The sequence below is a fragment of the Pollachius pollachius genome, assembly GCF_949987615.1.
Source record: "Pollachius pollachius genome assembly, chromosome: 3".
In the NCBI taxonomy this organism is placed as follows: Eukaryota; Metazoa; Chordata; class Actinopteri; order Gadiformes; family Gadidae; genus Pollachius; species Pollachius pollachius.
In genome coordinates this window covers 15,360,442-15,376,450 of record NC_136936.1, presented here as the reverse complement: position 1 = coordinate 15,376,450, position 16,009 = coordinate 15,360,442, and the positions used below count along the sequence as shown (strand labels likewise).

Genomic DNA, 16,009 nt, shown 5'->3' with positions numbered 1-16,009 from the left:
AAAACTAATGCTGGACCACCATTCAACCATCTTGGCACATCAAGTTGACATGTTGTGATTTGAAACTGGTCTCCGTAACTGGGATATTCAGTGGGGTAGACGTCTAGGGAGACAGCACTCCTTTACTATGGTTAACGTTGCACATGATATGGAAGATCTTGTGGTTATTAAAGTGTGTCCAGATATCTCCACATGTCTCGATCTCACATCTAGTTAAGTGGTGGGTAGTCACACTGGTGCTAGACACGCCACAATACACCACATTCACAGATAGTGAAATGTGATTTTTTAAAAAGCACTCACTGTACGGGATGAGTTTGGTAACCAACCAAATTAAGATGTGGTTTGGCCGTAGAGAGAGCAGTGATGCTAAGAGTAGTGTTAGCCAGCATCTCTACAAACATGAACAGAAGTCTGTACATTAAACAGCTCCATCGCTAGATAACAACACAGTGGTCTACATCCAGGACCACAGTGTGACCCGTCGGGCTCCTGGATCGTTTAATGATAAAAGGCCAGCAACCCACTCAAAGTTGCTGAGCATCTTTGAGATGCCAAGTTAGTCCATCAGTCGCACTTGGGTCCAGGATCAGATAGTCAGGACTTGATGGAGCAGCACATCCTCTGAATAGGTGTAAGGTAGTTACTCAAAGAGGTCCCAGACTAAGCGTTGTGCTCTTATCTCAGAGGTTCTGGTGTGGTTCTCAGATGGGTCCGGTTCTTACCTCTCCGCTGCTCGTGTCACTCGATTCTCCCAAAACATCCCGAAATGTCTGCAGGTTGGTACCGATCACAGAGGAGACCTGGAGCGCTGCATCAAACCCGGGTCCGAGCCCAGTGGTCGGCTGGTGGGTCTCCGAGGCACTCCTGAGGGATGCAGTGACCCTCACTCGGCCCGCTCTCCTCCCGGTACCGGAGTTGCTGCTCCCTCCGGGCCGAGCGGGGAACCGCCACCGACAGCTGTGCGCCATTTTACACTCTGCCTGTCTGCCCTGCGATCAGAGAAGTCGGTGGGCGGAACCCTAAACCAGCACTCCACATAAACAAGCTCCACCAAAGCATTCTGCTCTCACTGGTCGAGAGATTATTATCCATGTTGCGGGGTTGAGTCGAAGAAACCCCGACAATGCATTTCCTTAGAGCTCCCATTAACACTCTGTGTAGCTAAATCCAAAACACGTTCAGGGGCTTTGCCCGGGAAAGGAAACTTAGTTGAAACACAAGAACAAAACCGTTATGTTACCGACCACTGACCGAGGAATAGAGCATAGAAAATAGATGTGTCGGGTTCTGCTCTCTCCAGTCTACTCTCTCCACTCACAATATATGAAACACACATTTATTTACATTGCATTTAGAATTTGTTAATTAAGGTTTTTATCGATTTTCCTTTTAATTTTGCTTTCAAATAATTGGTGTTCAGTGCTTGTATTTATTTACTCCTTTATATTGTTTTTATTGTATAATTACAATATTATTATTATATATATTTTTTTTTTTCTTAGAAAAATGAGTGTCCATGTGCTTAGCGGAGATGACTATGAATTGTAATGGAGATTAATTGGACAACATTTTATAATGCTACAAACATATTGTATATAATTATAGTCTGGAAGGGATAATTAATGCAAAGCATGCCACTGTGTTTTCGAAACTGGCCAAGAGCTTTCCAAATCCTTTGTATGAAAATATTTGAGTATTATATGTTTAAAGCAATGTAATATATTAGATATAATTCCGCAAAGGTAGTAGGCCAAAATACTGATGCTTATCTAACACACACTGAGAACACAAGCCTTCTACGAAATACATACATACATGCATACATACATGCATACATGCATACATACATGCATACATGCATACATACATACATACATACATACATACATACATACATACATACATACATACATACATACATACATACATACATACATGAAAGATACTTAACACAACCATTCAAGTAAAAGTGTGCTGAGAACCCTGTGGGGTATCCTTTTTGAGTAGGACAACAAACCCAAGAAGGACAGAATCCTCTGTCAACACAGATTTATATTCTAGTCTGCCTGTCTGCTGCTGCATCCAGCCTAATGTTGATGAACTAGACTCTAGAGTACAATGGTCCTAACTGAATAAACAAAGCATTGCAAATCATGTCTAGCTATTACTGATGTTAATGTGTTTTGCCTACTTGATGCAGGCTCACAGATATAAAACCACATTTCATATGTAATATTTTTTACTGGAGGAAGTACTGCACATCAAAGACTAATAAAGTTAACCAATCTAAATAATAAATCAGCAAAAGGAAGTTTAAAATGTGAAATGAATACCAGAATGATTTATCCCAGGTATCAAATTCAAACGTATTATCTCTGATTATAGAGATGATATATTCCATCAACACTGCTGATGAATAAGAGATAACACATCACTGCTTAGACACCATTTCCTTGATGTTATTCGGTTAAACTTATGAATATCATGAATAACTGAATAGCATGTGGTCCAGAAAGGTATTCTATGAAGATCCACAGATCCACTGCTGTTAAACAGCAAGAAGTCAAAGGGTTCTTAAATGGACACACACACACACCTTAATTTATTCTAAATCGTGAGTGTAGTCGCTGGTGTAACAAATTCCGTGTTATTTTTTAAAAAAAGGAGTAATCTAGGCCTAATATTTAGTCATTTATCAGGCAATTTTTTTCCAAAGTGAATGACTAAAGAATATACAGGTCATTAGGAGCAGTTGCTTGCTTAATGTTTTCCATTGTGCACACTGGAGACAGAACACTCTCGACACAAATCAGCTTGTATTCTCTCCCGATTCTGTGTCCTGATTTCTGAACCATACTCACCCTTTGGAAGTACTGCATTCTGATACACAACGGAGGTAGGTGAGAGGGATATTGTGGAAGACATGATCATAGTCTTGCAGGATATTAAACAGAAAATGTCATCAAATACAAATAATAAAATGTGAAACAAAAAAGGTTAAATCTGGTGATATTTTTGAGTGAAACTAAAACAAATAACCATATCTTAAATAATAACAGTTCTTTTATTTCTGAATCATAATGTACACCCAAATTAAGAATGTAATAATCACAATGAAAACTTCATTATATTTGAACCAAGTGATTATTCAATTGGTAGATATTCAACATGAATGCATGCCACCAAAAACATAATCTTTCTCACATCATATTCTTTTACACACCTTTCACTTCCTTCCATCTTAAACCTTAAATCTCAAAACTAGTCAAGCTTCTCATATATATCTATATATGTATTGTACTTCTCATTCTTTCGATATCCTAAAATTCATATTTGTATGCCAAAGGTAATGTTGTCTTACAGTATGAAATATGTTTTTAAATAATTAACCTAACTGCAAGGCTCTTTGTTTTGAGGCACCAGCTCCACAGGTTAAGAACGGTTTGCCCCCATATCCACACAATGTTATTGTAATACCACAAACTATTGTTTATAAGGGTTTCTCTATGTTATATTACTTGATTTGGTATCTGAACACGTTTATATTATGCTGTAAGTATGGACAAAAGACAAGATCCTTTGTTAAGCCGTCTTCCAAAAGTTCCAAAGTTTCCAAAAATACTTAACTCTTCAGTAAAAAAAGCATGTTTTGGCAGACCAACGAGACAGGCAGAGGTTAAAACAGTACATTGATCAAATCCTGTTAAAGTCACAGTTTAGAATGACAACGAACTGGTAGTTAGCTGATATTAGCTGACAGGCAGGAGAGCCGATACTGTGCTGTTTCATCATGATGATATTTTTCATCGTCGTGAATGATGGAGGTACGACGACCTTCTCCTCACAGCACGGGGCCAGAGTTTGTTCTCGACTGTCGTCACAACCTGGGCAAGTCAGTTGAACTTAAAGGCTGCGTGTGAGACTGGTGGAAAGTCACTCTGAACAGGGAGAGAGCGAGCCATTCCACAGAGCTAAGCACGTCATGGATCAAGCCGAGGGACAGAAGAGCGGGCTAGACTAGTAGAGGTTGGGGGGGGGGGAAATAACAGAATTACAGTCATTGATCTTCTCATGGAGTGACCAGATTTAGCCACTCTGTCCCATCTGCAAGCTCTCCTGTTTATGCTTGGCCAGCCACTGTAGAATCTGCTGTTTGAGCTCCTCGTTCGGCCTGATCTGGTCCATGGTGAGAGGACTACGATTGAAAGGGTCTGTCTGGTCACTGTGAAAGAGAAGCAATACATTTTGGTGACACAGAGAGCAGCAAAAGAATCAGTAGACTGATTTCATGCATAAATCATGTCCCGAAGTCTGTCATTAAACAGTAGAATTTCATCATTCAAACAAGCCAGGCAGAAGTAACGGACCTGAGTAGATGTCTCGCTATGGTGGAGCGGTCGACGGTCACGTTAGACGAGGGCAGCAGAACGGGGTCCAGCATCATGGTGGACATGATGGGGTCCAGAAACTCATCTGGGGCATCTGCATACGTCTCCTCTTCCTGCTGATGCCTGTCTGCATGGGACTGCAGAACAAATCTTTCTTTCAGTACATATACAGTGGGGCAAAAAAGTATTTAGTCAGCCACCAATTGTGCAAGTTCTCCCACTTAAAAAGACGAGAGAGGCCTGTCATTTTCATCATAGGTAAACCTCAGCTACGAGACAAAATGAAAAAGAAAAATCCAGAAAATCACATTGTCTGATTTTAAGTATTTGGTCACCTACAAACCAGCAAGATTTCTGGCTGTCACAGACCTGTAACTTCTTCTTCTTTAAGAGGCTGTTTACCTGTATTAATGGCACCTGTTTGAACTCCTTATCAGTATAAAAGACACCTGTCCACAACCTCAAACAGTCACACTCCAAACTCCACTATGGCCAAGACCAAAGAGCTGTCAAAGGACACCAGAAACACAATTGTAGACCTGCACCAGGCTGGGAAGTCTGAATCTGCAATAGGTAAGCAGCTTGGTGTGAAGAAATCAACTGTGGGAGCAATTATTAGGAAATGGAATACATACAAGACCACTGATAGTCTCCCTCGATCTGGGGCTCCACGCAAGATCTCACCCTGTGGGGTCAAAATGATCACAAGAAAGGTGAACAAAAATCCCAGAACCACACGGGGGGACCTAGTGAATGACCTCCAGAGAGCTGGGACCAAAGTAACAAAGGCTACCATCACTAACACACTACGCCGCCAGGGACTCAAATCCTGCAGTGCCAGACGTTTCCCCCTGCTAAAGCCAGTGCATGTCCGGGCCCGTTTGAAGTTTGCTAGAGAGCATTTGGATGATCCAGAACAGGATTGGGAGAATGTCAAATGGTCAGATGAAACCAAAATAGAACTTTTTGGTAAAAACTCAACTCGTCGTGTTTGGAGGAGAAAGAATGCTGAGTTGCATCCAAAGAACACCATACCTACAGTGAAGCATGGGGGTGGAAATATCATGCTTTGGGGCTGTTTTTCTGCCAAGGGACCAGGACGTCTGATCCGTGTGACGGAAACAATGAATGGGGCCATGTATCGTGAGATTTTTAGTGAAAACCTCCTTCCATCAGCAAGGGCACTGAAGATGAAACGTGGCTGGGTCTTTCAGCATGACAATGACCCCAAACACACCGCCCGGGCAACGAAGGAGTGGCTTCGTAAGAAGCATTTCAAGGTCCTGGAGTGGCCTAGCCAGTCTCCAGATCTCAACCCCATAGAAAATCTTTGGAGGGAGTTGAAAGTCCGTGTTGCCCAGCGAAGGCCCAAAAACATCACTGCTCTAGAGGAGATCTGCATGGAGGAATGGGCCAAAATACCAGCAGCAGTGTGTGAAAACCTTGTAAAGACTTAGAGAAAACGTTTGACCTCTGTCATTGCCAACAAAGTGCATGCAACAAAGTATTGAGATGACCTTTTGTTATTGACCAAATATTTATTTTCCACCATAATTTGCAAATAAATTCTTTAAAAAATGTGATTTTCTGGATTTTTTCTCTCATAGCTGAGGTATACCTATGATGAAAATTACAGGCCTCTCTCATCTTTTTAAGTGGGAGAACTTGCACAATTGGTGGCTGACTAAATACTTTTTTGCCCCACTGTATAATATGTATGTAACCAAATATAAGCTGAATTTATGTATAAAAGGAAACCCTCAATACGAACGGCACCGTGAAGAGCCTCCCTCACCTTGATTTTGTCAGCGAGAAGGACAAAGGCGACGATCATGTCTCCAGGCTTGTTGATCTTCCTCAGCACCCTGGCCGTCTGGGAGAAGAGGATGGAGGAGTAAGAACGCCCGTCTTTGGGCACCGTGGCGCAGAAATTCTCTTCATCGCTGTCAACGACAAGAGTATAAAGAACACTTCTTGTTTAAGTAGCGTTTGGAAGTATTCTCGGGCGTTAACTTGTATGTCTTGATGATATGAAAATTAACAGCAGAATCAACACAGGGTTTGTTATGTTTGAATGTGCGTTTGTGATTTGGAAAAACACAGATAAGATATGTGTCATCGGTCTGGCAAAAATATAAATGTTAATACAGTTCAGCCACCTGCTATGATCCCTATGGACTACTGACGCACAACAGATCTGATGAACAGAGACGTACCAAAGGTCTTGCAAGTGTACATCTGGCATTCATTTAGGAGATGAAGAAACAAACGAATATATTTGAAACATACCCAAGGTTCAGGTAGATGGTGCAGATGTCTGAGACCAGTTGCTGAGGCTTGAAGTCAAACTCACTGAAGTCCTTGACTTTGAGGGCGCCCATCTTGGGCCCGACGAGATGCTGCAGGAAGTAGTTGAGCATGGAGATTATCCTCTCCGCCAGGAACGGGTGCACAAAGATGCCTTTGATCTCTGCAAGAGTCAGTCAGGGCCAAGGAAACCGAAACATGGGTCTTAGTAATGGTGGGAGGAAGAGTGCAGCACCTGAATAACGACATCATCGCTCATAGAGCCGGAATCTCTCTCTGGTCTGACCTGAGGTGAGGAAGGCCAGCGTGCCGATGGTCTCATTGGACATGATGTTGTGGAAGCGTCCCAGTTGCCCCAACATCTGCAAGCTGGACTCTTTCTCCCTGCGGGCGTCGGGGGCGAGCCCCTCCCACTCTCCGCGGTCACGCTCCAGCTGTAGGACTTTTATTTTACTCAAGTACTGCAGAAGAAGAAGGTTTGTGTCAACAAATCGAATAAGCTGAAGACCAAAAAATAATAATGGCACCATCACTGCTGTAAGTGAGGGGGGGTTTAATGAAGTGAATAAAATGGGCGACACATTAATAAATAATGATGGCGGTGTAACATTTGAGAGGGCGTTGAGAGACCCATCATCGTTAACATATTTTCTCATCTGGGCTCATAAAGTACCGACGCATTTTACATTAATTGGGTGTTCAGAAAGTCACTCTTTATCATACAACGGTAAGCCAAGGAAATTGCGCAACGTTTCAGAGAGAAGATGTATAGACACATTGCTTGTTTCAAACAAGGTAGTAGGCTCATTGGTAGGCCAGTCTCACCTGAATAGCCTCGTCCAGCAGGAAGATAGCATCGTTCATCAGCAGGTTGAGGTACCTCAGGAACAGAGGAGGGTTCATGGCCTCCAGGTTGACAGAAGCATAGGCAGCCAGACTCTGAGAACAGGAGAAGAGCATTAACAAAAAGGCATTTACTGATGCCGTTGCCAGATCCTCCACATAACTTAACATTATATTCCTAATAACAAATGTCTATCTCTGAAATATTTCAAGTGAGTCCTACCTTGATGCTCTCCCTGTAGCTTTCCTTGGTCCACATATACTTGAGGATGGGATACATAGGTCTTCTGTAGTTGAACTTCTGCTCAAACTGATGCGGGTCACCTGATTCGGTGAGTGTGAGGGATTAAGTGAGGGAAAGAATTATTTTACACAACACTAAACATTAATGCATGCATTAATGCAAGTATTGGTCAACGTTGTGTTATGAGAACCTCAAGGGACCAGTTATGTAATAGTGTGTCTACTGTGGACTTCCTACCATGACTCACCGGTGAACTCAATGTCTACGAACACAGCGATGAGCGCCTCAGCCAGCTGAGCTGCGTGTCTGTAGGCGCAGAAGACTCTTTCGCGCTGAAACATTGTCTGAGTAGCCCCTGGAGTAACAGGCTCCATGTGGGGCATGACTGCCTCCAGAACCTCCGCCATCTTTGCCCGTAAATGGGGATTCTTCATCCTGTCATAAAGGTGAGTTAGGTTGACATTGACATCTGATGCCTTTTGTTGAAGGCCCCCCACTTTACCATCAGATTGGGGCATCATTAGCCATTCCAAGCCATTTTAGAACCTGCCCTGCCCGGGACTTTCCAACAAGATGTATGATGGATAGATGGGCCTACCAGTTACTACAGTCCACTGGGTAGGCTGGTATCTATCCAGCATACATCTAGGCGGTCACTTCAACTTGTGATTGCCATTTGAATCTGAAACATTGAAATGCACTGATTATGTACCTCTCTACATTGCCCATGAAGACGGTGATGAAGTTGAGGACATGTTCGAGACTTTCAGCAGAGGACTCCAAAACGTCGTCCGCAAATCGCCGCAGGAAGATGAAGAAATCTCCCAGGTTCTCAGCAAAAAACTCTTGAAAGATAAAAAAAAAACAGTACGTCACTACCTGAAATACTGATCATCGGCTCGACTGAAAACAACAATAATGCACTGAATTCAAATAGTGCATATCCTAAAGGTGATGAAAACGACGTTGAAACTGGACGGTGCACACACACACACACACACACACACACACCTGGCACGTAGCAGAGCACGGTGCCGTTGTGTACGGGCGCCAGGGGGAAGGTGAGGGGTACGTGCTCCAAGCCCGAGCCCTGGTTCCCCACGGCCAGCTGCACCAGCAGGGCGGCGGAGGAGGCCTGCAGGTTGAGGCAGCACTGCAGCATGGCGGGCTGCGTGGCCACCGCCTTGGTGGAAAGGTACAGGACCATGAGCCGCTCAAACTGTTCCAGGAGCTGCTCCGACAGGGGGCTGCCCGAACGCTGGGCCTCCTGCCACGTGCCCTGGAGGCGATGCAGATTCTGGTTCATCTTCACCATCTGCTCGTGGAGCCTGGAAGGTGGACGTGCGCATAAGCACAGCTATTATACATAGAGAGATGGATATGTACCCACACAGGTGCGCGAGAAGACAAGAGGAGAAGGATGGAGAGGTTAATGCTGACATATGGCGGGAACATAAGGGACATATGCCGAGCTGGGATTGGAGCGGTGAAACTGCTGTCAGTGTGGGCGGTGAACACGCTCACTGACTTAATGTTCCACGTGTTGCATCTTGTGCTTGAACACTAGCGTGTGTAAACGCGTGCGTGTGCATGTACCTGTGGAAGCCGAGGTGCAGGGTGAGCTGTGTGAGGATGAGGTTCTCCGTCAGCAGGCTGTAGGACTGGCAGAACTCAGCCTGGTGCTGCGGGGGGGGGGGGATCAGACACGTCTCCTTGTCCAGGCCTGGTGGGCATAAAGAGGGAATCATCTAGTCTTGCTCTCAACCCCCCTTGGCTGTACGTGTAAAAGGAATCGGAAATAGCTCTGCTTGTGTTATAATACTGGAGCAACAAGAAATGATCCTAAACAAAAACATTTACAAAAAAATGATTCCACGATGAAAAATAAATGAAAAAAGCATCAAGTGAATAAGGGAATAAAGTCGCTGTGGGTTCTTGTTCCACGGCCGTGTATTCACCCCTAGCGTGCACGTTGCGGTTCCGCCGCTCCTCCTCGCTGAGCTCTTTGAGTGCGCAGTAGGAGGGGTTAAAGGTCAGCAGTTTGGGCGAGCGCGGCCTGCAGAAGGGCTGGCACAGCTTCAGCAGCGCCGCGCCCAGGTTGAGGAAGAAGGCGTCCGAGGCGTACATCTGGACGAAGATCTCGGGCATCTGATTGGCCCATATCTTGGTGCGGCCGGCGTTGGCCTGCAGGCAGCCGCCCAGCCAGGAGAGCAGCAGATGGCGCGTCTCGCCGGAGTGCTGCATCAGGTTCTTCAGCGTCTGGTGGAGCTTGGCGTGGAACTGGCCCATGAACTACAGACAGCAAGACGTCATTCAGAATCATCGTCCCATAAATAATGTATTGTTGGCCTATGTGCATACCGTCCCCGAGTCCCTCGGAAGGCGCTTCATGAATCCAAGATAGAATAATCATCATCCTCCTCCTCATCATTGATTTACTATTATAACTAGTGCCATAGTAGTTTTGCTTTTTAAATAGCTACGGTTTGAGTCTGTAAACACTCTCATCAAGCATTCTTAAATTTGTCTTGAAAACAGTTTGAGTTACTGATTGAGTTCACAATACCCGCTACAATAAGTCTTCACACATTTAAATAAGTCAATATATTTGTATTATTAATGAATGTATGGGAAAATCGATTGCCTTGAGTATCCGCCATCAACAGCAGCATTTTTCTTATCGTTGATTATGATAATGACATCTGCATTACCCCCTTATTAATTAACTCTCCTAGCTGCAAATAATCATTGGAAGATAAATAAAAACATCAATGCAGCATTTGGATTGTCCTCGTATTGGATTATTTATTTTGAGGACTCATTTATTTTCAATGTCCTTATCCCTCACTTAAAACGGTATGCTCTCCTTACCTGGTGTATGTTGGCTTCCTGGATCTTGGTCTCCTGGGCGCTGGAGCGGGCGGGGCTGGTGAAGTACCGGTGCCCCTCCACCACGCCTGGAGTCTTCAGCAGGCAAGAGATACTGAGCACCGCACCAAGTAAGCTCTTCTGGTACTGCAAACCATTCGATGGGTCTTTGGGCTGGATGTGCTCCACCAAAACCTGCACACGATGGATAGCAAAACGTCAAGACTCGGAGGGCAGGGGATGTCAAACCTCATACGGGAACATTGTTAGTCAGGTTGGAAGACTATGGCGAAAAGCGTTGGGTTGTTCCTTTGTGTGGGTACATGATAATAAAGCGGATCCTATGAACAAGGTGACGATGTCGTGGTACAGACCATAGCGATGTCCTTCTGATGGCTGAAGTAAAGGAGCACCTCCAGGTAGGAGTAGAGCAGAGGCTGGCATAGGTCCATGTCTTTGACGCGCCCATGAAAGATGTCCAGCACAGGTCCCATCACCTCTCCGAAGGTACGCACCTCCTGCTCAGCCAGAAGGCCAGCGATCACCTCCTCAGCGAATTCTACCATCTCCTCCGGCTCTACATGTTAAAACAGGAGACATTAGCATCTCCTGTTGGAGATTTCAGTACAACCGAGACATACGGTAGCATTTACAAGAGATTAGAGTACAACAGAGACATACAGTAGGCGACACAGGAGATTAGAGTAAAACAGAGGCAAACCGCAGTATATACCAGAGATTAGGGTACAACAGAGATACAGTAGCATTAATAAGAGATTAGAGTACCACCAAAACAAACAGTAGGGTAAACAGGAGATTAGTAACAGGATTAGAGAACATTCGAGACAGAGTGGTATATACAGGAGATTAGGGTACACAGTAGTATAATCTGGCAAAAAAGAGAGGAAGAACATTAAACCAGGGAAGAAGGTCCTCCAAGTGACTGAAGAAGGACCCGATGAAAGAGCCAGGCAGGAGTTGATGCTTGGAACTAGAAACCTACGTGATCCCGTGAGTCCCTCCAGCAGCAGGTCCAGGAGTTGTTCGTAGACGTTCTGGCTGGTGTAGATCTCGGGGGTGAGCAGGACCGTCCTGGTGTTGGCCACGGTCAGATCCTTACAGCTGACGGCAAAGGGCAGCAGCTTCTCTGGGACCTTCGTCACCTGGTGCCGTTCAATTACATTGTTACAATGATGTGGAATGATTAAGTGTCTAAGTTGCTAGCCGGTATTCCTTTTCAAATCATCCATCATTAATCAAATGAATACTTTATACATCATCCAAACTATATTATGAAGAAAACAATAAAATACTAACAATAGTAATATTAATTCTTATAATAATACAAATAATCAGAGCAATACAAAACATCTCATCGTTTAGTTCCACTAGTCCCAATAGCAAAATAAACCGCTAGTGCTGAGTCACCTCTTCCTTGGCCCTTTGGTAACAGGCAAAAAGATAGGGGATGGCACACTTGTCCCCTGCGTCCCGGTCCGCCGACATGTTGACGGCGCTGCAGGAGGTCATGTAGATGAGGTGGTGTCCCGGTTCAGGCATCAGCAGGCGGTTGAACAGAGCCTAGCGGGGGAGGGACCCAAACACACTGATTGTTTATCGCTGCTACAAGCCAACAAAATTATAGCGCAAAATGATTAGATGGGTAGTTTCTAGATATTTGTATATTAATAATCTTTATCAATCAGTTAAACCAAATCACAATCACCCTTCCCTGTCGAAATGCTGAAAAGATTAGCCTGATGTCTGTTTTTAATATACCTTGATTCATCGCCCTTTGATAATCATTAAACATACCACAGCATTAAACAATTACAGTGAAATATGGGACTTTATTAGATGTTGTTATATGACACTAAGACGAAAATGCATTGAAAGAATTAATCATCTTTTAATCTACTTTGAGACAAGGTGACGCCCCTCTGCATGGAGACTGGTTGACTTGAAATGAGTCATGGGTGACATCGTCCTTGGCCAATCTGAACGTCTGTCTTGAAAGACTTCACAGGCCCGCATTCAAGAGAGAATTTTCAGCACTACCAACCTGTCCGATGTTGTCCATGTCAAGCCAGTCTTGGCCGTCCAGGTCGGCCGCCATCTCCTCCAGGAACACACAGCGAGCAGGGATGCCGTTTCCCGCTCTCAAACTTGGGTCACCTTGGAGGACACAATGTGTATATTGAGCACACTAGTGGTAACTAAATAAACCAAAATATTTAATTTCAATTCATATTTGTATAATTGTATTAAAAAAACGAAAACACTAAAAATTAAGTTAAAAGTTAACACTGCGGAACTCAACTAATGAGCTTCTAACCTTATCCTTGTTTACTTTGCTCATATTTACTTCAGCCAGACTTGGGATACCAAAGACAATAACAGAGGCCTTTTATTCCTTGTTACCGGACCGTCCTGACTCATCACTAAGCTGTCCCAGAAGACGGCCTCACCAGAGTCATCTTACACTCCCTTACATCCCTGCAGCCTCTCAGAGCAGGGTGAGTCATGTCTTGCTTACTGGAAACGTCAAATTAGACTTGCATGAGGCACAGAAGCAGTCAACAACACACCTGAGCACACAGGATACTGGCCACGATCAAAGACTTTGGTGAAATTAGCTTGCCCGATTCCTTAGACAGATTTACACTTAATAAAGCCAGAACATGGAGGGGTTTTGGGAATTGTGTGACTTCATCATGATGTCATGACATGACGTCATGAGGACTGCCTCAGGAAAACATGCTACACAGTTACAATCAAAACGACTGTTTTACAAGAAGCAGGGTCGAGCACTAAATCTGATACGGAATACAAAGAGAAGTCTAATTAAGCTCAATAAGACATCACTCTAATTTAATCATTTGCCCCAACCTAAAAATATAGCATGAAAAAAGCAGATTGTATGGTACACGTTGTAGAGTGTGTTAGACTCACTGTTGTCCAGGGTGATGAGGAATATCCTCTGAATCATGTGGTTGACGTTAAGCTGCTCGCAGAGCTCCTGCCGCGACCGAAACGAGCGGCTGATCTCCGCCACCGAATCATCGTTGTCATCGATGCTGTCTGACACAGAGTTCTCCGACTCGGAATGACTCTCCCCTGAGTCTTCCACTGTTTTATTAAAAGAGCGGAAATAAAAAGGCAGGTATGCATTGTTGCACTTGATGAACTAGAAAATAGGCTTGTATGTCAAAAACAAATATGAAGGAAAAGAAAGGGAAAAGCCCTGTTCACTCAGATTTGAGTTTGTCTGCCATAATTTGTGAGTAAGTATTTTTGATGCTATGATATTGAATGTATACAAGTAATAAAATTAACGATAAGAGTATTAGCCAAACTATAAATCCTAGAAATCCAAAGTCCAATGCTGGAAGTCTAACAGCACTCACATGGTGGTTCTGCTGAAAGCGGTGGTTGCTGACCGGATGCAAACTGCTTGGCATCAGCCAGGGAGCTAAAGAGGGCAGCAAAGGGGTTGCAAGATATGTTCTGGTTGTTGTTGCCCTGGTCAGTCATCTCACTAGGGCTCCACACGCTTCAATCCATCCAAGGGTAGTCAACAGAAGCTTCTGGAGGCCAAAAGACTGGCCTTGGAAGAAAGGTGGAAACTAAGAAGATATTGTAAAAGGTCTGGGTAAAAAAAAAGGACAACAACATTTAGAAATGTGAACAATATTATTGATGTAAAGGTAATTAAAATAGATGGTTGACTGTAAATCAGATTTGTCCCAAACATGACTGTGTTTGGTAACAAGACTTTCAATTACCTTCAAACGGTGCACAATCCTATCTAGTTGTGTTCTGTGTGGAGTTGCCGTTGGCAAGGATAGGTTCCGTTATTTATATTCCTGAAGATACAAGGGTGGATCGTGTGTTCAGGAACTGAAGCATGGAGCCATCAAGACAGAAGGCTGACTGAATGATGTGCTGCTACGTTGTGTTTCTGCTCAGATGGACACATTATTTCTTGAATTTGGGATAAACTTAACATTCATTATGCATGCCGGGCTACCAAATGAGGTCTGCAACTGCAGCATGTCCTTATCTAACCGCAAGTGTGGACGTTGTAATTACAACCATGGAGATACCTATTTAGGAAAATATTACTCTAATCTGATCGTATTTTATAGCAATAAACTCACCAATATTGCACTTCTACGGATAACTTGTACCATGCTCTTTGCCTATGAATGCTTTTGGTTTTTATAAAAATACAACTTTTGACATGTATGAGCAGCTTTCTGTCAATAATACAATATTTCAAAGCGTTCTGAAGTAACTGGACGCTTCACAGACTTTCTGAAAGAGAGTTGCTCCTACACGACAAGCGTTTTCTTTTGAAGATTCAAAGAGGATGACCCTACCTGTCTGTAGAGGAGCAGTATTTGTGGGGTGATCGTCGTAAATACAATCAGATAAGACTTTTATGTTCCTGGATATGACTCTCCATTGAGGTAATTGCGACTAATAGGTCGCAATAGCCCGTATCCAAATTACAAACAGTACATTGCAATCGCATTTCAGTTGCAGACAGGTAAACCTGGCGTCCCGAGCGGCTAGGAGCCACTGCCCTCATAAATAAAGGTTCACCTGTCAAACATAGTAGTCCTTATGTAGCCTGTAGCCGAACTAGCTAGCCTCCTGTAGGGTCAACACCACTGGGTTTTGCAACCATCCCCACAGACGACTACACTGTCATCACTGGTTATCGGTGTATGTAATAAACGTGTCATCGACCAAATGCTTTCGTACCTGGTAGAAGAGTAGAACGGTGTATTGTGAAGGAAATACGCTACTGCCAAACCTTGCGGCTCCTCAGCGCTCACTACTTGTACACGTCATCAGAGTGCGACAAAGCTTCTCCAGCCTAATTCCTAAATAAACTGACATATACAACACATTTAACACCAGTTTAATTTAAGATTACAATTTATCTTCACCCACTAAACTATAAGTAATGTTAATAGGAAAATAATACATTTAACGGTTAACTAAAAAAAGATTGAATTCTGAAACACTATTAAAAATGCTCCTACTAAATTACCTGAATGCACTGAACATATTTTGAAGGGGACAGCTTTATCGTTATAAAAAAATTACATTTGTGTGGCGTTTCTCCATGATGACATGCAAAAGACTGTTGAAAGGATAAGGTGTATCATTTCCGAAAAATATATATTTTAATCCAACAGGGGGCAGCAACGGGCGTTGCCCAACTCATAGGTTCTGCTTCGTCGTTCTTGAAAGCCTTTGTAGAGCGCACTTTACAGGCAGCACTTGCGGGGAGCGGTGGCCCGCCAGATTAGGATTTGCTAAATCATTGATGAAACACCTTAAG

The 16,009-nt window shown here is 43.7% G+C and overlaps 2 protein-coding genes across 4 annotated transcripts in view; both read right to left on the bottom strand.

The window, feature by feature from the left end:
- The window catches only part of kmt2a (lysine (K)-specific methyltransferase 2A), a gene marked incomplete at its 5' end in the record, with an annotated part of 36,243 nt that extends 35,202 nt beyond the window's left edge, over positions 1–1,041 (bottom strand). The window contains 2 exon segments of the mRNA XM_079732154.1: positions 726–987; positions 989–1,041. Coding sequence (XP_079588280.1) covers positions 726–987; positions 989–1,041 — 315 coding nt within the window.
- A 2,045-nt stretch (positions 1,042–3,086) lies between these two features.
- ube4a (ubiquitination factor E4A) lies at positions 3,087–15,505 on the bottom strand. Of its 3 annotated transcripts, none has more exons than XM_079732162.1 (21): positions 15,424–15,505; positions 14,439–14,519; positions 14,061–14,301; positions 13,606–13,782; positions 12,716–12,828; positions 12,082–12,234; positions 11,657–11,816; positions 11,028–11,230; positions 10,657–10,848; positions 9,744–10,077; positions 9,382–9,508; positions 8,797–9,113; positions 8,498–8,630; positions 8,033–8,220; positions 7,765–7,865; positions 7,524–7,637; positions 6,985–7,159; positions 6,681–6,861; positions 6,187–6,334; positions 4,371–4,528; positions 3,087–4,225 (listed from the first exon to the last, which is right to left on the bottom strand). In XM_079732162.1, exons 3-21 carry the CDS (start codon positions 14,185–14,187, stop codon positions 4,090–4,092), a joined length of 3,237 nt encoding a protein of 1,078 aa, XP_079588288.1. In that variant the 5' UTR covers positions 14,188–14,301; positions 14,439–14,519; positions 15,424–15,505; the 3' UTR covers positions 3,087–4,089. The 3 variants fall into 3 exon arrangements, with proteins under 3 accessions (XP_079588288.1, XP_079588289.1, XP_079588290.1); XM_079732163.1 differs by having other exon boundaries at positions 14,061–14,260; XM_079732164.1 differs by having other exon boundaries at positions 14,061–14,255.
- Positions 15,506–16,009: the final 504 nt, after the last annotated feature.